The sequence below is a fragment of the Bos indicus x Bos taurus genome, chromosome 8 (assembly GCF_003369695.1).
Source record: "Bos indicus x Bos taurus breed Angus x Brahman F1 hybrid chromosome 8, Bos_hybrid_MaternalHap_v2.0, whole genome shotgun sequence".
Classification (NCBI taxonomy): domain Eukaryota; kingdom Metazoa; phylum Chordata; class Mammalia; order Artiodactyla; family Bovidae; genus Bos; species Bos indicus x Bos taurus.
In genome coordinates this window covers 84,768,432-84,793,141 of record NC_040083.1, presented here as the reverse complement: position 1 = coordinate 84,793,141, position 24,710 = coordinate 84,768,432, and the positions used below count along the sequence as shown (strand labels likewise).

General features: G+C 41.5%; 1 protein-coding gene across 1 annotated transcript in view; it reads right to left on the bottom strand.

Moving 5' to 3' along the window:
• The window catches only part of LOC113897554 (constitutive coactivator of PPAR-gamma-like protein 1), a 115,773-nt gene that overhangs the window by 65,617 nt on the left and 25,446 nt on the right, over positions 1–24,710 (bottom strand). The window contains exons 3-5 of the mRNA XM_027550337.1: positions 22,865–22,947; positions 6,464–6,592; positions 5,622–5,718 (exon numbers count right to left, since the gene is read on the bottom strand). Of these exons, the coding sequence (XP_027406138.1) occupies positions 5,622–5,718; positions 6,464–6,592; positions 22,865–22,947 (309 nt within the window). The remainder of the gene's footprint in view (positions 1–5,621; positions 5,719–6,463; positions 6,593–22,864; positions 22,948–24,710) is intronic.

The following is a 24,710-nucleotide window of genomic DNA, read 5'->3' as shown; positions in this document are numbered from 1 at the left end:
TCTATAATATATAATTTCTGGGAGTCCACAGTATAAATACAGTATGGACTGGAAAAAGAAAGGGACGATACACTATGCAGACGAGGCCTCCCAGCAATGGGACAGGGAGCATGTGCACTTCCTTCTATAAATTCCACACTATCCAATAACGGTATGGAGGTCTGAGGTTTTTTTCCTCAATCCTGCAGAAAACTAACTAGACTTAGAAGGAAAAGCATGGAAGACACAGCAGTCACCTCCCAATGCCAGTCCACATGGATCTGGCCAGGAAGGTTTTTCTTTTGAAAATACAGAATCCTGAAGCCAATTAAGATTCTGAAAACTATTCTGTGGTAGAACCTAAAATTCTAGCCAGATTAAGAACTCAGGGTAGAATCAACTCTCCCCATTTTTATTCTCAGTAGTCATACTCCTGAGCTTCTACAGTGATTCTGTAACATTTTTTCCCAAAACTCTACACATATTCTAGTTTCTAAAATGATTAAATAGAGACAGGTTTTAATGAACAAGAAAGTTATGTTCTGCTATTGGTTGTTCGAAATTCTGAATGTGTTTTCTTGTAGAATAACACAACGAACTATGATTTGAAAAGACCACTTACGATCAACCTACTGCTTTTAGGAATATTTTTTGTGGAAAATATATCTTAGGTGCTCATGTGGGATGCCAAGAAAATATTTCCCTAACTCAAGAAAGCATTTCCCTAACTCTTCTAGGCTTCTGATTTCCATTTCAGTCATCACTCTCCATTTAGTGGGTCCCTGCAAAGAAAAAGAAAAGCAGGAAGGCAAAATGGTTTTTGCCTTCTGACGAGGCTTTACAAATAGCTGAAGACAGAAGGGAGAAAGGGAAAGTTACATCCAACTAAACGCAGAGTTTCAAAGAATAGTAAGGAGAGACAAAAAGGCCTTCTTCAATGAACAGTGCATAAAAATAGAGGAAAATAACAGAAGGGAAAAGATGAGAAATCTCTTCAGGAAAACTGGAAATATCAAAGGAATATTTCGCCCAAAGATGGGCACAATAAAGGACAGAAATGGTAGAGACCTAGTAGATGCTGAAGAGATCAAGAGATGGAAGGAATACATGGAAGAACTGTACAAAAAAAGATCTTAATGAACTGGATAACTATGATGGTGTGGTCTGTCACCCACAGCCAGACATTCTGGAGTGTGAAGTTAAGGGGGTCTTGGGAAGCACTGCTGTCAATAAAGCTGATGGATGTGATGGAATTCCAGTAGAGCTATTCAACACCCTAAAGGATGATGCTATCAACGTGTTGCACTCAATATGTCAGCAAATCTGGAAGACCAGCAGTGACCACAGAACTGGAAAAGGTCAATCTTCATCCCAATTCCCAAGAAGCGTAGTACTAATGTTCAAACCATCGGACAATCGCACTCATCTCCCATGCTAGTAAAGTGAAAGAGCAAGTCACTCAGTCCTGTTTGATTCTTTGCAACCCCATGAACAGTTCATGAAATTCTGGAGTGGGTAGCCTTTCCCTTCTCCAGGGGATCTTTCTAACCCAGGAACTGAACCCATGTCTCCCACATTGCAGGTGGATTCTTTACCAGCTAGCCACCAGGGAAGTCCCATGCTAGTGAGGTCATGCTTAAAATCTTGCATCCTAGGCTTTAGCATTACACGAACAATGAACTTTCAGAAGTCCAAGCTGGGTTTAGAAAAGGCAGAGGAACCAGAGATCAAATTATCAACATCTGCTGTATCACAGAAAAAAGCAAGGGAATACCAGAAAAGCATCTACCTAAAGCCTTTGACTGTGTAGCTCATAACAAACTGTGGAAAACTCTTAAAGAGATGGGAATACCAGACCATCTTACCTGTCTCATGAGAAATCTGTATGTGGGTCAAGAAGCAAGTTAAAATTCTGTATGGAACAAATTGATTGGTTCATGATTGAGAAAGGAGTACAACAGGGCTGTCTGCTGTCACTCTATTTATTTAACCTGAGCACATCATGAGAAATGCCGGGCTGTATGAGTTAGAAGCTGGAATCTAGATAGGCAGGAGAAGCACCAATAACCTTAGATATGCGGATGATACCACTCCAACAACAGAAAACGAATTGGAACTAAAGACTCTCTTGTGAGGAAGAAAGAGAAGAGTGAAAAAGCCAGCTTAAAACTAAATATTTCAAAAACTAAGATCCTGGCCCCATTACTTCATGGCAAACAGAAGGGTAAAAGGTGAAAGTAGTGACAGATTTCCTTTTTGTGGACTGTAAAATCACTGCAGATGGTGACTGCAGCCATGAAACCAGAAGACTGCTTCTTGGCAGGAAAGCTATGACAAACCTTAGACAGTGTGTTGAAAGTAAGGACATCACTTTGCCGACATAGTTCATACATAGTCAAGGTTATGGTTTTTCCATCGGTCATGTACGATTGTGAGAGCTGGACCATAAAGAAGGCAGAGCACCAGAGAATTGATGCCTTCAAACTGTGGTGCTGGAGAAGACTCCTGAGAGTCCCCTGGACAGCAAAGAGATCAAACCAGTTAATCTTAAGGGAAATCAACCCTGAAAACTCATTGGAAGGACTGATGCTGAAGCTGAAGCTCCAGGATTCTGGTCACCTGATACAAACAGCCGACTCACTGGAAAAGTTCCTGATGCTGGGAAAGATTGAGGGCAGAAGGAAGAGAAGGCATCAGAAGATGAGACAGCTGGATGGCATCATCGATGCAATGGACATGAACTTAGGTAAACTTCAGGAGACGGTGAAGAACAGGGAGGCCTGGTATGCAAAGAGTCAGTGACTAAACAACAGCAGCAGCAGCACATATAGACAAAAATCAGTGAGCACTATTTCAGATATTTTTGCTTCTTTATACTTATCAGGAAAAAAAAAATAGTGATTTTTACATTTATCTGTTTCTGCTGGTTCTACTTGAAATAAACCTTGCTTCCCAATCTTGCCTCACCCTCTCTCAATTTCAGTATATGGTCATATACTGAACTCTACACTGTCCCAAACTATCTGTGCCTGTGCTTTGTTAAGTCCCTTGCTGTACGATTAAGATCACTGCAATAGTCAGAAGCAATAGGAAATGCTTTACAGAAGGATGTTGTAGGTGGTTATCACCTACATTAACGTGCTTGAAAACATCACTCTAAATATCCCTAGTTCTTTACCAATCACACCACTGTTCTCCATAAACCACTGAGTGAAAGTGAAAGAGAATTCTAAGAGTATTAACTTCTTTTATAAAATACTTACCCCATAATGTCCTCTGATGATTTAATAAGAACACGAAAGCACTTTATAGAACAGTAAATATTTTTAAGAAGCTCAAATTTAAACCTAATTTAAAATTCATCTTCCTCTTCAGAACATTTTCCAAACTGTTATCAGCTCAGGTCAATGCCAAATGTTAAGTCAATCTATCCTGTCTCTATCCTTCTCCCACCTATTTTCCTTCAGGAAGGGATTAGAGTAAATGCTCTAATCCCAACCACACATGCATGCTGTCACTTCAGTCGTATCCAATTCTGCACAACCCCATGGACTGTAGCCCGCCAGGCTCCTCTGTCCATTGGATTCTCCAGGCAAGAATACTGGAGTGGGTTGCCATTTCCTCCTCCAGGGGATATTTCCAACCCAGGGTCAAATCTGAGTTTCCTGTATCTCTTGCACTGGAGGCGGATTCTTTACCAAAATAAGCCAGCTGGGAAGCCTGGTCCCAAGTATATTATAATGAATGTTTAAAGTACAACTGTCAAATGAGGAGTAGAACATCACTACAGATACATGAGGTACCAAGTACGTCTTTGTGTTAACTTCTTTCAGGCTATCTGATCATTCAACATTCAGAGCTTTTGCCAGGCATCCTTCCTACAAGAGTAAAAATGACAGTATCTGCTTGTAACAAGCACTCTTTAAAGCACTTTACCTATACTTACCCTTTTAATATTAACATAAGTATCCCATTTTAATAAAACAGGAAAAACGAAGCCAGGAGGCAATGGAAAAGAGATGTCACAACCTGGCATCAGTAGCCCGGCCACTCACCTGTCTCAACAGCATCTATTCCTGTGCCAGCAGTAAAACCCAGCCACCACCATCTGCCCCTGTTATATCTCACCTTAACTGAGGAGACACGTAGTATCGAGTCCCCCTGCTCAGCACTCCCTGTCTGCCTTTCCAAGAGTCACCTTAAGTTGCATCTAATCATTTCACTCTCCTGATTCAACAGCTCTTCATGGATTAAGTCATTTGGGCAAATACTTCCCCACTCTTGTAAAGGGTGAAGGTGGCAGTTGAGACCCTGGGGTTGTCCATCCCTGGACCCCTGACATTCTTAGGGGTTGGGAGGGCGTATCTGAGGAGATGTGCAGAGGATCATTTGACAGGATGGCCTTGTGGAGCCAAGAAAGGTGACCGTGAAGCCTGGACAACAGAAATGGGAATGCCCCGGGCACAGGAAGTCAGAGAGAGAGCTCTAGGTCCACAGCCAGTGCCAAGACCCCACAGCAGGAGCCAGTGTAGGACATTTCACATAGGGAAGAAGGCAGGGCCTGAGGGTGAGGGGCAGAGGCCAGCAAGAGAAACAGCTTGGTGTGGGGGGAGGAAGAAGGTATGCAGCTGGGAGTTTGTTACAAGCATGAGAGGAATGGAATAGGCTGACTGACATTTTTAAACACTACTCTAACTGCTGGGAAGAAAAGAAGTGGCTAAGGACGGGGGGTGGGTATCCCATGACAGGGAACTGGATCATCAGATGAAATGCCTGTACCCTCCTTGATCACACAGCATATTCACTTGTCCATAGTCACAATCCATATGCACTTGTTGTTACCCACGCACAGAGACTGCCATCAGGAGCCAGCACTTACCTGTATCCGTATCGTGCCCCCCGCCCCCGCCAACCACATACACAGCACAGTCACACTGTGCTTAAACAGGTGAGTGAATACTATCATGCAGAGGACACTGTTAGGAACATTTTCAACCGCAGGGTTAATATGAAGTCAGTTACATCCCTCTGACAGTCTCATTACATAAAACAAGCACAACTGAAACAACAGGTGGCAGGATGATTTCTCATAGCTTTACTGATCTGGACCCTAAAAAATGCAATCTGACTTAGGAAGGAGGTTGGTACTTAGGGTTAGTGCTTTACAACCTCCCATGAGATATTTACTATCAAGCAGCCTTCAGGCAGTTTACAATTGTTTTTAATTCCCCAATTTCAACTCTCTGAGAGAAATCCGATCTTTTGCCAAAAAAGGCAACACGGAGGAGACATCAATCCACTGCACGGAAGGCACCTAAAGATCGGTGGGTCTTCTGTGTCCCTGGCACACTCTATAAGACCACACCTCACAAACACAGATTTAAGCATCACCATTACTGCCAGCCTTAGTCCTTATGGCTGCATCCTTTTTTCTTCCAATCTCTTAAGTCTCATAAGTTTGCTCTTGCTTTTCAACACTTCCAGGAATTACTACTGAGTCTGCCCAGAAGTTCTGCTAGTACTTATTTGTATAATGATAGAAATCTTATTTCAAAACAATAAACTCACAAGATTATTGGCTGAATATTTAAATCTCTTCGGTTACTGCATGGTTAGCATCACAGAGGCCCCGAATTACTTACCTAAGTAATGTGGTGGGTGAAATGCCATAGGCTTGCTAGTTGCTGAGTAATATCCAATTGCTCTCTTAAATCGAATAACTTTGTCATCTGTTCTAGACTGAAACAAATGCACGAAAACCTTTGTAAATTAGTATGCCACTGGTCATGTGTATATTAATATAATTCAACACACGTATAAGTCTGTAGCCTTTAAAGCTAGATGAGAGTTTAGAATATACATTAAAACCGTTAAGGAAAATCAACAGATTATCATTAAAGAAACAAGTTAATTCTCTTAGAACACTGTACTTATCAGAGTCTGACATAGCACTCAGGAGACCTGAGTTCTGGGATGCAGTCCTCCAACTTTCCCTTGGCAAGGTCTCTGATGCTATCTGCAAAGGTTTTATTTTCCATCTCTAGCAAAGTGGAGGTACAATTTTAGCTCTTCAGAGAGCAAACAGGAAGTCACACAAACTTCATCGCTTCTACTAAAGTCCAACCTCCCTTGAATTCCTTACTTTCCAAAAAAGGAAGAAGAAATCCCTGACCATCACCTGGAGGGATGGACAAATCAGAGATCCACATATTTTGTTTGCCCATTTGATACATCTGTCTTAGTAGAAATCCCACTGAATTATGATGGAGGATCTAGGAGCAGCAGAGGCCTTACCATTTGTCTACCTCTGTGCAGGCTGGAGGGGAGGCTGGAGAAGCTAGGAGAGGGGCCAGCCCTCCTGGCTGGCACCAAGGCCTGACAGCTGGAAGCACTCCTGGGTATGGCTGGTGTGTGCCTCTCAAGACCCTTCCAAATTCAGCACACACCAGAGCACAAAGCATTACCCAAGAGCTTGCATTTCTACCTGAGAATGCTGGAAAACATCTTTAGCTATGGCATCCAAGTCCGAGGTATCCTGGATGTTGCGGACATAGTCAGCCACAGCCTTGATCACCACATCGCACGGTGGCAAGACCAGCTGGTGGGCCCGGACCTAAGAAAACAAGCACACGTGTCAATTCACTAATTCCAAACACGGGGCCCAGAAACTATAAGTAATGCTTTCCTTAGAAGGGCCTGCTTATCATCAATTTGTAAGTTCTTGTCCCTAAGACTTTGAAAGTCTGAGGGTTAAGCCCTGGATCTCCCTTTCAATTGAAATACAACTCAGCGGCTTCAACCTGACTATGTTAAAAAGCATCTGACAGCCTTCCATCACTTCAGAGATCTCTGCAACCTGCTCACGTGAGCACAACACAGACGCCCTGGGCCACAGGTGCCTCTCATTTTTCAACACCAGCCAGCTGGAGGCTATGCAGCCCCAAGCTCCCCAGTCCACTAAAAGAGCCAAGGTCAGCTTGGAATGGATGGAAAACAGTATCCCTGAGTGCTGAGGGACACATCTGGTGAAAGACACATGGAATAAAGTTTAGGAATATTTTACACTTGACACCAGGAAATGGTAAGTAAGAAAATTTTTTTTAAAAAAGGTTTCTTTTGGACTTTTTCACGAAAACTTAAAAAAAAAAATACATGAAAGATATTCTTAGAAACAAAGATGAATCACACACGAACTATGTTTATGAAATTTTTTTTAATTTAATGATAGCATGAAATGATGTTTTATGTCCTATTTAGTCACAAAGATCATAAAGATAAATAAGATGGCAAAAACTTCTAAAGGCCATTGTTATAGTTTCAGAGCTGTGCACTCCTGCCCACCACACCTATAAATGTGGTACATTACACAGCAGGAGGGAAGACGTGGGCAGACTGGTAACCTCAGGCCAGGCTGTTCCCCTGGATGATGCAGATGGGCCCAGAGTCATCACAGGATCCTCTAATGTAGAAAGGAAGGCAGAGGAGCAGGTTTCATACATGAGGGAGTGCAGGACTCTACTGGCCATTGACAGCTTTGATGATGAAGGAAGGGCCATGAGCCACAGAATACAGCCCCTACAGAAGCTAAAAAGGCAGGAAACACTCTCCCTGGAGCCTCCAGAAGAAACGTGGCCCTCTCACACCTTGCTTTTAGCACAGTGAGACCCACTTTGGTTGTGATCTCTGTAAGATTATTAACTTTGTGATATTTTAAGACATCAAACATAAATAATAGAGGAAAAAATGAAAGAAAAAACAAATGAAGAAAATCAGAGAAACAACATAAACAGAATGGAAGAACCTCTAGAAAATACTTACACTATTACGGTATCACACAAATTTTCAGACGCATAAAAGCATACTCAATTTCGTTTTGGAAAAGCAATCTTTTTTTTTAAATAATGTTTTCCATGTTTGAAAAATGTTAGCTGCTCTGTCTCCTAGAGAATGGTTTCTTTCCTTGTTCTGGTCAGCGTTTGATAAAGGTCATCATAATGAACTCCAGGGAACTAGTAAGATGTCCATGGCTGCAGACCACAAGCACGTTCCTAGAAACCCAATCCCCCCTCTGTAGAATGAAAATCTCTTAACATACACATGCTCCACGGTGAAGAGGTCCCTGGAACAGCACATTCCAGTCAGTCTGGGAGAAATGGAAGCTCTGTCCACTCCCTGTCTTTGGGGTGTTTAACAGTCCCACAGCCAGGGCAGGGAGGAGGGCCAGTTGCTGGCGGCCCCAGAAATGAGAAGCCAGAAGAGAAACCCTGAGCCCTCCTACCATCAACATTTCACTCTCAGTGAGCACAGACTACAGGGAAGGGGACAGCCTGCAATGGCCACCAGACTTGAGGCCCCTGGGCGACCCCTTCTCTGGGCCACAACCTTCTGTCTCTGACCACGGTTCGAGGCTAGTTGGCCACAGAACACCCCTTGGCAGTCTGAAAGTCTATGGTTACCTCATTATGCTGCACAAAGTACTGGAAAAGCCAGCCATTGCAGAGAGAGTTTATACAGAGAACAAATGACAATTCACATAGTGGGAACAAGAGTTTATTAGAAATAAAAATGTCCACAATATGAAAACGGCTTTTCTCCAGGAGGTGGGAGCTAATGGTATGGTGCAGGCAGCCTCTCCCAGGGGATGCACAACAGACTGGGCAGGCGCACACTGCCCCCTCCCATCTCAAACGAAAAGGACAGTCTGTCGCTTTTGTTCCTATGGGTCTCCTTGGCTTCTCTACCCGTACCTTCTACAACACGAAGGCTATATAATCCTTGAAGTGAACAGATCCTGTCATTAGAGGGCCCCTGAATCCTTCTGAGCGGCTAATTTAACACCACCGTCAACTATATCCTTTATAATTTCCTTTGGAACAGACTTCGCTCACACCTCACCCCCTCCTCGTTCGCCCAGCTTCATTCCCAATCCAGCCCTCCAAATCTAGCTCAGGGTGAGCAGTCACGTCTTCCTTTGAGACCGTTGGTGCTACTGCTCCCAAACTATCTCTTGACTGCTTTTTAAATGCAACTCAGTATGAACACAGTTCAGTTCAGTCGCTCAGTCGTGTCCGACTCTTTGTGACCCCATGGACTGCAGCACACCAGGCCTCCCAGTCCATTACCAACTCCCGGAATCCACCCAAACCCATTTCCATTGAGTCAGTGATGCCATCTAACCATCTCATCCTCTGTCATCCCCTTCTCCTTCTGCCCTCAACCTTACCAGCATCAGGGTCTTTTCCAGTGAGTCAGCTCTTCGCATGAGGTGGCCAAAGTATTGGAGTTTCAGCTTCAACATCAGTCCTTCCAATGAACACCCAGGACTGATCTCCTTCAGGATGGACTGGTTGGACCTCCTTGCAGTCCAAGGGACTCTCAGGAGTCTTCTCCAACACCACAGTTCAAAAGCGTCAATTCTTCGGTGCTCAGCTTTCTTCACAGTCCAACTCTCACATCCATACATGACCACAGGAAAAACCATAGCTTTGACTAGATGGACCTTTGTTGGCAAAGTAATGTCTCTGCTTTTTAATATGCTATCTAGGTTGGTCACAACCTTCCTTCCAAAGAGTAAGCGTCTTTTAATTTCATGGCTGCAATCACCATCTGCAGTGATTTTGGAACCCAGAAAAACAAAGTCAGCCACTGTTTCCACTGTTTCCCCATCTATTTGCCATGAAGTGATGGGACCAGATGCCATGATCTTAGTTTTATGAAGTTGAGCTTTAAGCCAACTTTTTCACTCTCTTCTTTCACTTTCATCAAGACACTCTTTAGTTCTTCTTCACTTTATGCCATAAGGGTGGTGTCATCTGCATATCTGAGATTATTGATATTTCTTCCAGCAATCTTGATTCCAGCTTGTGCTTCATCCAGCCCAGCATTTCTCAGGATGTACTCTACTGCTGCTGCTAAGTCGCTTTAGTCCTGTCTGACCCTGCACAACCCCACAGATGGCAGCCCACCAGGCTCTGCCGTCCCTGGGATTCTCCAGGCAAGAGCAGTGGAGTGGGTTGCCATTGCCTTCTCTGGATGTACTCTGCATATAAGTTAAATAAGCAGGGTGACAATATGCAGCCTTGATGTACTCCTTTTCCTATTTGGGACCAATCTGTTGTTCCATGTCCAGTTCTAACTGTTGCTTCCTAACCTGCATACAGGTTTCTCAACAGCCAGGTCAGGTGATCTGGTATTCCCATCTCTTTCAGACTTTTCCACAGTTTATTGTGACCCGCACAGTCAATAAAGTAGAAATAGATGTTTTACTGGTACTCTTGCTTAACATCATTGCTGAAGCAGAAAAACCTGACCCACTTCACTGCCATTTGGAAAACAGCAACGTGGAAATGATTTCGGCAATTTTGCCAAATTTTGGCAATTTTCAGGAAGAAAACTAGAAACCTGATTTGATCAACATTCACTTGTGAGTAAGGCATTGTTTTAGAAACGAGAACATGGAGCAGCTCCGCAGTACTCAACTTCAAGAAGCTCACATTCTTATTGGAGAAAAAAATGCTGACCAAACTCCAAAGAGACCTCAGAGGAGAGCCTGGAGGAAAATCATGGCCCAGCTGAGGAGGTAGAAAGGTTTCTGCATCATCTGTGATTCTCAAAGTGTAGCCCTGAGATCCAACTGAGTGCAGCCTTGGTGCCCCGAGACCAATGAAGAGAGTTATGTGAGGGGGCTAAGGCAGTTTGTTGTAATAAGCCCTCTAACCATTGCATCAATGAACACACCCTGAAGCCTAGTAGTTTCTAGAAGAGTCAAGAGTAAGGAAAACATTTAAACACTATAATCATTAAGTAACTACCAGTGGCTATGTCTTGAGATTCTTAAAAAGTTATGACATGAATCAATATCTTATACACGTGTGCATGCTAGGTCGCTTCAGTCATGTCCGACTCTGTGATCCTATGGACCACAGCCGACCAGGCTTCTCTGTCCATGGGCTTCTCCAGGCAAGAACACTAGAGTGGATGACATGCCCTCCTCTACAGGATCTTCCTGACCAAAGCATCGAACCCCCGTCTCTTTCGTGTCCTGCGTTGGCAAGCAGGTTCTTTACCACTAGCACCATCAAGCTTGAAAAGGATGCTAAAATGCAATTAATCACACACCATGCTAAATGAGAGCTCTGCACATGGAAACTGTTATGCAGACATACTGAAGACTTCAACAGATTTGAGTTTAAAGTGTTAACTGTAAACAAAGAAAAGTTCCATCACATTTTGTGAGCAAGGGTCCCCGGAGGCTCTGATGGAAAGGCGGGCAGGCTCGGGCTCCCTCCTGCAGAAGTGTCTGCATCCAGCTGGGGCTGCAAGGTCCTGTGACTGAGTTCCTCTGGACTGTATGCCACACACTGCTTTCGGCAGGCATTGCTTCATTTAATCCACAAATCAGTGCTGTGAGGTACACTCTTAAATGTACTTCCCATTTGACAGAAGCTCATTAAGGCACCCATGGGAGCCAACAAGGTGAGCAGCTGGGCCACTACCCGACCCGCAGACTGCACACTTGACCACCACACTCTGGCCTAGTCGTCTTCTAAATTATGCCTCTTTTAGCATTAAATGTCCTTTTCTGTAAAATAATGGTTGATAGTGAGCTCCTTGTTCTTCTAACATTCTTATTTAGAAAAATTAGAAGTTGGCAACACAACAGTAGCCCTCCCAACTCCCCCCCCGCCCCGCCCCCCCCCCCCCGGCCAAGAGATCCATGAAATCCAAACTCCTGTTGTCGATGAAAGGAGCTACGGAAAGACTGTCAATAGGGGAGGTATGAGATCAGGCCTGGTGTCAGACACATGGAGGATGGGCATGAAGGCGAAGGAACAGAGAAGGGAACATTAGCAGCTCCTGCTCAAACTCAAGCAGCAGTAACACAGTGGGTAGAGAAGGACAGGATGAGCAAGCTGGGAAAGGTCAGAGGAGTTAGACCCGGAGAGGGGAAGAATCAAATATAATTCCCAATTTCTAACCTGATGACTACAGGGACAGTGGTATCACTAGCTGAAAAACATACCACAGGAAGACAAAACCATTCAGGCAGGGTGACGACATTTTTAGAAACATGAAATTTGGTGCACAGGTGGAGTGCCCAAGTGGAGATGACTTAGTGGACAGTAGGATACACCCTGCAGTTCAAGGAAGAGGTCTCACTGGAAGAAGTACACTGGAGAATCATCAACACAGAGATGGTACTTATAAACTTAAAGGCAAATGAGACATGCCAGAAAGAAAGTGTGAGGATTACAGCAAGGTACAGATGGACCCTAGGGAATACACATGCAATCAAGGGAAGCCAGCTTATAGGAGAGTCAAGGAAAGGATGCAGAAATAAGGAATACAGAATGAAGTTGGGGTCTGGGAATCAAGGCAGGGATTTCCCAGAGAACAGGTGAAGAGAATAGGATGACTGACACTGTCAAATGCTCCAAAGAGGTTGAAAATCATTTGACAAATCATTTGTCAAATCCACAGCCTTGGACAAAAACCCCCCTGTGTCTGTTAGAAATAGGTGGGGAGGGGCACAGCGGGCAGTGAGGGTGGGTTAAGCTATTGGGGACACTATGGAAGACTGCCCTTGGAAGATTCGAGGATGAAAAAAGAGAGTTAGGAGAACACGGGAGACTAGACCACATTTACAAACTAAGGATCAAGGACCAAAAGAGGGAGCATCTACATAGGAGCAAGGAGTTGACCGGATGAGGCAAGGAAGGGCTCCCTGGATGCATTCAGTGACATGGGCTCAAGAATGTCAGGACAGTCTAGTCTCAGGCTGGAAAAGGGAAGTAAAGTGAGCCTGGATGAAGAAGAAGGCAAACGGGGGAACGAGAAGCTGAGGACTCTCTTCATCCTTAGATAAAGGACCTCTCTGTAAGAGAAAGCACTGTGAAAGTGAAGAGAGGTCCGAAGACATGATGAATGTTTAAGATAAATATTAAGGAGAATAAAAAGATTAACTGTTGATATTGATAGCTTGGGTTGCCATTTCCTTCTCCAATTAGTGAAGCCACTACCACAATTATGAAATTCAATTTTTCCATCACCTCAGTTTCCTGTTCCCCTTCCCATCATAGCCCTAGGCAGCCACTAACCTGCTATCTATCACTATACTTTTGCCTTTTCTAGGATTTTACATAAAACCAATCTATTTCCTTTGTTTTCGACTCTTCACTTAAGATAATGCTTTAAGATTCATACATACTGTAAGAGATTAGTTGGTCCCTTTCTCTGCTCTCAGCATCTCATTGTGACTGCCACAATTCATTCCCCCATTTGCCAGCTGACTGCTGCCTAGTGTCTTTGAGACGACAATAGATAAAGCTGCCCAGAGACTCAGACTGAACCATTTGTGTGAACAGAGGATTTCATTCCTTATGAGTAAATGTCTAGCAGTGAGATTGCTGGGTTATATGGCAGGTGTATGTTTAACTTTGTAAGAAACTTTGTCAGACTGTTTTCAAAGTGACCATTCTGGATTCTGCTTCCCAACAGCACATCTCAGAGCTGCAGGTGCTGACATGTACTGACACTTCTCATCATCTGTCTCCTTAATTTTGCCCATTCTAGTGGTTAGTAATGCAGCTCATGGTGGTTTTAATCTGCATTACCTAATGCCATGGAGCATCTCCTTGTGTGCTTATTGAATATTCTGTAAAATGTCTGTTCAAAATTTTGCCTGTCTTTTTCTTTGTTGTTGGGTTGTATATCTCATTATTGTATTGTTCTTTACATATTCTGAATACAAGTCCTCTGGTAAGAATTACATTGTGCAAATAGCACAATGTAATTCTATCTCCATTCACTGTTGTTGCTTGCTTCTCATTCTTTTAACTAAGAAATCTCTAACTCCAGGTCATAAAGATCTTCTCTTATATCTTCTTCTAGAATAATTTTTATATTTTTAATTTTTGCAAATGAATATCCGGCTATTATAAAGACTAACCCCTTCCGCATTTAGTTACTTATGGACTTCTGGTGAAGGTAACTAACCACGTATATACAGGTTTATTTCTGAACTTGCTCTGTTCCATTGATCTATTTGACACCTTTATGTCAGTACTACACTGAGTTGATTATTATAGCTTTAAAGTCATACTGAAATTAGGTAACGCTAAGTCCTTCAAATTTGTTCTTCCTTTTCAACATCTTTGTTGCTTTTCTAGGTCCTTTGCAGTTCCACAAAAATTTTAAAACCTGCTTTTCAATTTCCACTTGAAAACAAAGCTTGATTGGATTTTGATGTAAAAGTGAAAGTGAAGTGAAAATCATTCAGTCGTGTCTGACTCTTTGCAACCCCATGGACTATACAGTCCACAGAATTCTCCAGGTCAGAATACTGGAGTGGGTAGCTGTTCCCTTCTCCAGGCTGGATTTTGATGAGGATGTAGTAAATCTATATAACAACAGTCTTTTGAACCATAAACACATACATTTCCTCATTTATTTAGATCCTTCTTTAACTTAGATCATAAATTTGCAGTGGCATCCATCAGCTGTGTGGTTCTCAAGATATTCTCTAGATAGTATTATCCAGGGTGGAGAAGTCTGCTGGGTGGTTGAAATGGAAGAAGGAACAACAGAAGGGTGATGCTGGTACACCTGGCTCAAGATGACCCATCAAGAGGTCCAGGCCAGCTAGGGAAGAAAGAAACAATGAGTAAATGGGCAGACAGCCCCAGGGTGGGTGAAAGAGTGAAGTGTCAGCTTGTGAGAATAGTAAAGATAGAAGCAACAGAGACAAAAGGATAGTAAGTGTAAGATAAGAATCAGAACTCTTCTGGGAGAAGACCCAGTGTATGACTCGGCATAGAAGGCTGCAGTATAGTAGACACCGCTGGAGACAAAGAAGGAATATGCAGCCAAGTTATCTGTGGGCAAACTCTAGTACATGACCGTGCCTGAGTCTCTGAAGAGTTATCAAAGGACACCATCGTGAAAGTGAAAAGACAACCCACAAAAAGCGAGAAAGTGTTTGCAAATTATGTATCTGATAAGAGACTTACATTTCAGAATATATTAAAAAAAAAAAAACCAACTCATATACCTCAATAATAAAAATTTTTTTTCAATGGACAAAAGATATGAATAGATATTTATCCAAAGGTATACAAATGGCCAGTGAACAAAGGAAAAGGTGTTCAACATCATTAGTCATCAGAGAAATGCAAATCAAAACCATATCACATCCACTATGACAATTAGAAATAAAACAGACAACAACAAGTGTTGGTGAGGACATGGAAAAGTCAGAACCCTCACACATCGCTGGTAAGTGTGAACAGTATAGCTGCTGTGGAAAACAGTGGGGTAGTACCTCAAAAAGTTAAGCATATTATTACTAGATGACCAGCAATTCCGGTCCGAGGTATACACCCAAGAGAAATGAAAACATGTCTATACAAATACTTGTACCTGAATATTCACAGCAGCATTACAATAGCCAAAATGTGGCTAACAATCTGAATGTCCATTGACTGATGAACAGATTGAATGTGGTAGGTATACCCACACAACAGATTGTTATTTGGCCATTAAAAAAAAATGAAGTACTGATACATGCGACAATGTGACTGAACCTTGGAGGGGAAAAAAATGCTCAAAGAGGCCAGACACAAGAGATTATATAATTCCACTTATATGAAATGTCCAGAAGAGGCAAATCCATAGAGAAAAAAGGAGACTAGTGCTTGTCAAGGGGTGGAGGAGGGAGAGAAGCAGGAAGTGACTGCTAGCAGGTGAGGTACTGGGTTTCTTTTTGGGGAATGAAAGTATTTTAAAATTAGACAGTGAAGATAGATGCATAAACTTTGTGAAAGCTAAAAACTGCTGAATTATACATTTTGCATACATGCTCTATCACTCAGTCATGCCCAACTTTTTGCAACCTCATGGACTGTAGCCCGCTGCTGCTGCTAGGCTCCTCTATTGATGGAATTTTTCAGGCAAGAATACTGGATTGCTATTTCCTTCTCCAGGGGATCTTCCCACCCCAGGGATTGAACCCACGTCTCTTGCATCTCTTGCATTGGCAGGTGGATTCTTTACCACTGAGCCACCTTGGAAGCCCTGAATTGTATTTTAAAGGAGTAAATTTTATGACATGTGATTGTATCTCAATAAAACTGTTATAAAAAGAAAATTTTTAAAAACTTTCTAATCAGGAATGGCAGTTTGGAAGTAAATTGCCAGCAAATCCCAGTTTTGTCACATCTTCCTGGCCCCAGATTGCGCTAGTATCAAGAAAAGTGACCTCTTTGGTTGAGTTGCCTAGAAGTGCCCAGGGCAGAGACCACTGGCAAGGTGAGGGGTATAGGTGCACGCACCCAAGACACAGGGTCAGGAAGCTGCCAACTGAGCCACATTTTCAGAAGAAGTGATCTCTTCTGCTAGAGAGATGGAGACGACCTATTTAGGAACAATGCTGAGGTTCTGGACCCAGAGGGGAGAAAATACACTTGAAAGTGTCTTCACACATTTTAAAAACCTGAGGATATGTCACTTAATTAACATACGACTAGAAGATCCCAGGTCATGAGAAGAAACAGAAACCAAAAGTACTCCAGTAAGCTTCCTTTTGTTTAACTTACCCTACCACTCACCACCGCAGGCATGAGAAGTCAGCTACTACAAACACTGTATCTTTCAGACGGCTTTTGGACCATGAATCTCTCTCTCCTCCTGACCAGGTTACGCATTTCTGCTCACTCAGGAAGAGTTCTGCGGGCAGGCACAGTCCCTACAGAAAGGAGCTAAGCTAAAAGTAACCCTCAACTAGGAAACACAGACTCCTCCCATGACTCTGTCCCTCTTTCCCAACAAAATGACTTCTGTCCGAAGACAGAAAAGCTATTGAGTCCCAGTGATCCCAGAAGATTCCCTGGAACACCAAGCTTTCCATCTTTACTCTAAAAGCAAATGGGAACAGGTAAAGAAGCTCAGATAAGATACAAATAAGCAAACATCTTTTGAGTTCAGTCTCGTATTTTCCATCTAACGATTCCTTATATAAATTTTAAATGAGCAAAGAATAAAACTTCTTACCTAAGTTTCCACGACCTAAAAGCTTACATCCCAGCACCATGAACCTGTGCGCTGAAATTTCATAGACTGTTAATAATGTGCAGCTCACTGAATGCATGACAGTGTAATAATAATATTAGTAGGGTGTACATTTTAAAACAATTTTAGAGTACAAATATCAATCTGTTAAAAGTGGTTCTCTTCCAAGAGTGAAATTATAAATAGCTCTCATTTCCACACTGCATAATGGTTGAGTTTTTCAAGCTTCTAGGCCCCTAACAATATTTTCTCTAGAGCCCCCAAAGTCCTTGGGTTTTAGGAAGTACTTTTTAGCTCTTATGATACAATGACTTTTTGAGGAAAAAAAGGTATGAGTTAACTTCAGTTAACACTAATATACAAGCAGGAATTCCTTCTTTAGAATGTCCTATAGTGCCCATGCTGCCACCTCTTGCAATGCCTTAAAAGGTAGAACTCTTAAAATAAATGAAGCCCATCTTTCTCTTCATGCACAATTTATATTCAACTTTCTTTCAAAAAAGATTCCAGAAAGTCCGATCACCAACCTCACTCTAGTAAAGTTGCACAGTATGTTAGATATACCATAAAACTTCAAAAGGCCTGAAATCATGCTGCTCTTCTCTCTGGAAGCTGGCTCCATGATGTGAAACCCAGAGAGGGGCCATGCGGAGTGGAGATGAAAATCACTGCTTGGCTGGACACTGGTCAGCAGGTGCTACCCACAGAGCCCCTTCCGGGAAACCAAGAGAGAAGAGATCCTTCAAGTCCTGGCTTCATTCTGAGGCCCCACTGCAAGCCGTGTCATTTGCCATGACTTGGAGAATGCTGGGGTTGTGTGGCCTGCACGATGAGACATGATGGCTCTTCTGTCCACCTCCACATTCCTGGGGACCCTGACATGCTACTCTCCCAGAACCAGACTCCCTCCTCCCCAGGGTCAAACGCCACATCTTGTCCCTAAAGACATTTGTAAAAAGGATTACTCAGTGACTTTGGGTGGCAGACAGTAAGATGTAAACATATAGAGATAACTTTTAGTAAAATTCTAAGTAAATTGAAAACAAAACGTTCCTGAGGTGACCTGCTAGAGTGCCGTGGTATACAGCTGCCTCAGGGAAAGATACTGCTGGGAAAGGAAGGTGACTAAAAAGTAAATCCAAAGGCAGAGGTATAAGCACTAAAGACTGTTTAAATGAGAAAGAGACATGCACAAGAGCTAGGACTCAGATTTTGAGAAGAGCCAGAAGCAAGCAAGAAGTTTTCAAGGAGACATTTTAACTGGACGCACACAGGGAGGAGTTCAAGAGAAACCAGCACCTGCCTGGCCTGTGGCTGATGGGCAGAGCTGGGCTGGGGCAGTGGGGTGGTGATGGTGGCGTGGGCAGTTGTGTCCAGGGGAAGGTCTCCTCTGCCCACTTGCCACAACTGGGGAAGTGGTATAGAGAGATCAAAATAGAACCTGAAGAGCTATACAGGAGAACAACACTTGTAGGAGATCTAAGGAGAGGAAAGGTGAGCACAAAACTTGTAAAGGGAAATGACAAAAGGACTCTGGGGCAGGAAATACTTGGGGGTCATGAATGACTGACAGGGATAAAACTCAAAATACATGAAACTGAATATGAAGTTTGGGAACACAAAAAGCATCAAAATGAATACAAAGACCTGCAACTTATGATTAACTTAGGAAAACACTTTCAGTTAAAAAATTCAATGCCAAACCCAAATAAAAAGTTCCATAACTTTCAAGGACTCAAAATCATAAAACCATTTTTAAAAATTCAAAAAAGCACATATAAAAAAGGCCCTCATTTGGCACATGCTTATGGCCAGGAGGTGCTCCTAAGCAGAGCTGATCACCTAACATCCCAGAGGACTCCCACTCCTGCTTCTAGAATGTGATGTGACTTAAAATGGGCTCCTGCTGTTCTGAAAACAAACGAAATATACTTTACTTCCAAAACAAAGAAACTTTACTCCCAAAACTAAGAAACTAGAAGTTCTTAACATGTAAACAAGTATTAAAAAGCTTAAAAACTTGACTGGCTGCCTTAACTTCCTCTTTTCTACTGCCCTAACTTGATTTTTAGGTTTTTAAGTATGTTTAGTATTGCATGCCTACTCTAATGAGCACTATCCCTGATTAATAAGACAGCACAAAACAGAATTCTGCTCCCTTCCTAGCCTTCTCTGTGGGGATCGCCTCATGATCCAACTGCCTCAGCTGTTCATCACCAGCCACTCCAGGTTCTGCTTGTGCTTCTGAATCCAGAGCCCCAGCCATGCTCTCCTATTGGCCCAACCAGCACTGTGGATGGTGATGGCAAAATGTTGACAGGGATAAGATTATGACATTACACGTTAAGCGGGGAGTTGAATTTATTAGATAATAAGTTCATATAACACCAACCCTCTGTGAATAATAAACTAGTAGATATGAACTCAGTGAAACACTTCGGCAAAATAAAGTAGGAGAAAAGGAATGCTTGAAATCGGGGAAGCAAAATCAAGTATCCTTAAAAACTGTATACAACATACTCTGTTGAAAAGGAATAAAAATCATAAGAAAGTTTTATAATCAACAACTAACCAAATTTTCAAAAGATGTAGTTAATTGTATTACTGGGAAAAAGAAGCAACTGAAAAAGCAGATGGGTACACACAATTCTGAACAGTAGTAACGTTCATGAGGGAAAAAACCATATTCAATATCCCACAGTCTAGTTACACAGAGTGAGGTCAGAAAGAGAAAAACAAATATCACATATTCATGCATATATATGAAATCTAGAAAAATGGCACTGATGAACCTATCTGCAAGGCAAAAACAGAGACACAGACAGAGAACAGGCATGTGGATGCAGTGGGGGGAGGAGCGGGCAGGAGGGATTGAGAGTAGCACTGAAACACATACATTACCATCTGTAAAAGAGAGAGTGGGAAGCCGCTGAGTTATACAGGGGGCTCGACATTGTGCTCTGTGACAGCCTAGAGGGATGGGATGGGATGGGATGGGGTCGCGGGTGGCTGGGAGGTTTGAGAGGGAGAGGACATATGTATGCTTATGGTTGATTCACGTTTTTGCATGGCAGAAGCTGACACAACATTATAAAGCAATACTCCAATTAAAAAGAAAAAAAAAAATCCCAGTTTTTGTTAAAATGATACTACACACAAAAAACTATATAAAAGGTCAAAACACAAAAGTTTTGCAATTTTTTAACTCAAAGCCAGACGTTTCACTTTTCGTAATGTCACTTTAAAAAATCCTACAACTTATCAAATCATTGAAAAATTATGTTGCACTGCTTTGCTATTATGCTATAAAAATACCTAGCTAATATTTAAAATACACATGTTGACAGTGCAAAAACTTTGATTTTTTAAAAAACCCACAAGTGGATAGGAATCTGCTGCCAATGCAGAGGACATGGGTTTGATCTCTGGTTCGGGAAGATTCCACGTGCCCAAAGGCAACAAAGCCCATGTGCCACAACTACTGAGCCCACGGCCTCAACTACTGAAGCCTATGCGCCTAGACCCTGTGCTCCACAGCAAGAGAGGCCACTACAGCGAGAAGCCTGCACACCGCAATGAAGAACAGCTCCTGCTCACCGCAACGAAGAACAGCTCCCGCTCGCCGCAACTAGAGAAAGCCTCTGCTCACCACAACTAGAGAAAGCCTGTGCACAGCAACGAAGACCCAACACAGCCAAAAATATGAGTAATTTTAAAATACACACACACACAAACAATCCTACAAACAACTTCCAGAGAAAACAGAAAAATGTCAATGTGGACTTATATTAAATGACATTAATTTAGTTGATGTGATAACAGTAATATAATTAAGAGATTACCCTTATTTTTAGGTGGTGGTGTTGATATAAACCAAGATATTCCCAGGTGGCTCAGTGCTAAAGAACCTGCCTGCCAATTCAGAAGACGCTAGTTCAATCCTTGGGTCGGGAAGATCCCCTGGAGTAAGAAATGGCAACTCAATCCAGTATTCTTGTCTGGAAAATTTCATGGACAGAGAAGCCTGGCAGGCTACAGTCCACAGGATCACAAATAGTTGGATACGATGGAGCAGTAGCAGCAGCAGATATAAACCAAAGTTTTCACAAATAAAGTGTTATGATGTCTGCAACTTACTTCCAAATAGTTGAGTTAAAAAACAAACACACAGATACAAATATACTTTACAGCAAACTGTTAACAACAGGTGAACCAAGGTGATGGATATATGAATAGATATTTTCTATTTCAACTTTTTATATATTTTTATTAACAAACTTAGGAAAAGTACGTGATAATGATGCTTGTGACCTATCAGTGGATTGAGTTGGTTTTCCAATAATGCTTCAAACAGTTCCTCACTTCTAACCTCTGACACACTAAATAAGGCAAGTTCAATTTAAACATATGTATATAGTCTGGGGATCCTGGAAGCCTCTCAGTCACCCCTGCTACTCAAAACAATACAAACCTTATAAAAAACAAGCTTTCATTTTGTATCAACTTATAAAAGCATACTGTTTAATAAGCTAATGAGCATAATACTTCTGAGTCTACCTGATTTCAGACTCTACTTTTCTCATTCTGCAAGTCATTAATGGTATCACCAGGAGCTTGGAATCAAGTTTACAAATTGCAGTACTTTGTAAATGAAAACACACATGAAGAACATTCTGGCCAAGAGCAAATAGAGAGCTGTTTTCCTTCAGGTGGGGGAAAAAAAAAAAAAGGCAAAAGAAAACAAGTAATCTCAAACAAAAGGAGAAAAACTGACCTTCCAACAGAAGCTGAAAAGCCCCATACCAAGAACTGTTAGGATAAAAAGGAAAACATCAGGGCCCATCAATAAGAAATGGAAAAAATAGGGTTCTAGGCACCAAGGAACAAGATGAAAGAGGCAAGAGAGGAATGTCACCTGAATTCCAAGTATCACAGTTTGCTGTAAGCTAAACACTGAAAATCCTATTTGGAGGACAATTCTGGCAATAGGAAAACACGCATTCAGAAACCACTCCATGCAACCTCCCCATTAGCACAAGGAACTGAGGCCCAGGCTGCCGGCCAGTCTAGGTTCAGAATTCCCAACTCCCTATGTAATCAGTGGCAGCTATGACCACAACGCTGACAGCAGAGAACACCACACCAATTTACCCAGCAAAGGGAATTCGGAAAATCACAGGAAGCCGCTCACAAATACAAGTTCCCTAGTGACTCACAGCATTCCACTACTATGCTCACATCACACTGTAAACCCTCCCACGTTAGAAAATCAAAGTTAAGTGCTTCTTCTTGGATGTTCATTACTTCCACAAACAGGAAGGGGAGAAAAATAAGAAAATAAATATCGACGAAACAGTACAAATAGACCATTTTTCTAATGAACTTGGGTCTCCTCAATCACTCAAAAAGCGTTAAAGCTATAGATTTTTACAATATTAGAAAATCAGTAAGAAAATTATGAAATTTATCAAACTCTGCTAAGATATTGATCCATAACAGATGATATTATCTATTAAAAAATAATATTTGTAAGAAAAGAAAATACGTAAAAACTTTAGCTAAGAAATTTACACCTATCATGAAGAATTCATCTAAGGAAATTTTTAAAAACATTTATATATATTTCCCTAAAATATAAGTGCTGGGAACAATATAAGGTAGGTTCTTTGTTTTTTTTTAAGGCAGCACAGATTCTGAAGTTAGGCAGAAGCATGATATTGCTAATTTTGTGGTATATTTCCTTCTACAATAAAGAAACATTACTTAGATTATGAAAGTAAAAGGAAAAGCAACAAATGTTGGAAATAAAATGAATTTGTACCTTAAGTGAAGCTAGTGGATGTTCTGGACCAAGTAAACTCCAATGAAAGGAAGCCAGATCTTCATCAGGTAGAATGTGATTTCCTAAAATACAAACAGGGATACCACAAAAGCCATTACTGACACAGGGGAAACTTAATATCACTGCATGTTATAACCTGTAGATTATCTTTGTTAGTTTTAGACTTTGCAATATAACTCCTTAGGACCACCTCATTTAATACACCGCACAGAACTTCCACACAGACATTGAGAATATTTCTTCATCTTTTAACACAAAACATACAGCAGACCAATCTCTTGAAGCTGCTTCAAGTACATTTCCATTATAGGCTTAACAGCATTCAAACTGAATAAACTGCATAAAAACCTAAGTAACTCCCCAGCACAGTATTAAGGTCAATCTGACAATGCCAGATGCCAAATACCAATCTGATACAAGTTTTCATGTGTTTATGAGAGACTATGGCTCAAACTGCATTCTGTGAAGTAGGTTCGACAGCAGATGCAGAATCTACACAGTTATAAAACCTAAGGTTAAGTGACAATGCTTGCAGTTTGTGACATGGATCAACACCCTCCTCCTCAAATTTCTAGCACCACCCACAAAATAGATGTACAAAGCACGGACTGCACTACCCCCAAGAAGTGTCCGTCAGCTCTCTGCATATCCCCGGGGCTATGTCACAGGTAAGAACTATATTCAGCTGAGGAACTACATTTTTGGGGGTAAACATTTTCCCTTCAATATAATGCTTGGATGCCTGATATACTAACATATTTGTTAGTTGTTTTGATACAATTTAAAAGCAATAATTTCCTAAATAATTCTGTGATTTGTATATTATGATTTAGTCACCTCCACACTAAGCAGATGCATTACTGAGCTGCTAGCAGAAGGCAAGACAAGGTGAGCACGTCTCAGCATTGCTACTCCTAATATGCTAGACACAGACACGTGACACAGGCTTGCCGAACTGTCACGACATCCACGAGAGCAGAGCCAGGCCCAAACCGTCAATCACTGAGTTCTGTATTGCCTTCCTCTGCTCACAGACAGTGCAGAACATCAGTGTGAAGTATAAAGCATCTGAGATTTGTTTTTGAAGCCACTATCTGAAAAAATATTAAGCCAATTCCAACATCAAGTATAGTCTGTTAAAACTTGGGCCACAGACTTAAATGAGTATTTCACTCAACTTTTCTAAAACAAAACATCTTATATTGCTATGCTTTCTATTACAAAAAGGAGAAATTATACTTTCTATTTAAAAAAAAGGAAAAATAATATTTCTTATATGAGGACACTGAAATTTTCACACAAAATCTAAACTAAAATACTCTAAAAATGCTCACCCAATTAAGAGTTTATAATTCGCCTAAATTTTTTGAAGAAATTTCAAGCCTTAAATTAATTCATTACTAAATTATTCACAATGTTATTATTTTTCATTTCTTTTAATATTTCATAAACTATTAGTTGGTATTATCTCCCAAGAAATTTATTCAATGTTTCTTAAATAAGATAAACAAATGCCCTTCCCAGGGTAGCTAAGGTATCCATATTCTAAAAGTATGCAATATTCCCATTCATTTAAAGTCAATTAACATGCCCAAGTCAATGGGTATAACATTTAAGCAAATACGAAACTTTTCATGTGTCCATCCACTTCATCACTTTTTAACATTTGAGGAAATATCCCTTTATATTTTAATATCTGAAAACATAAAAGTACTATATGCATTTAGAAATTAGGTTTTAATCCTCTGAATCCCAAGTCACAAGAGTTCAGTAAGAAAATGGACAGAAAATAGCCAAGTACTAACTTAAAGACATGTATTTGAGA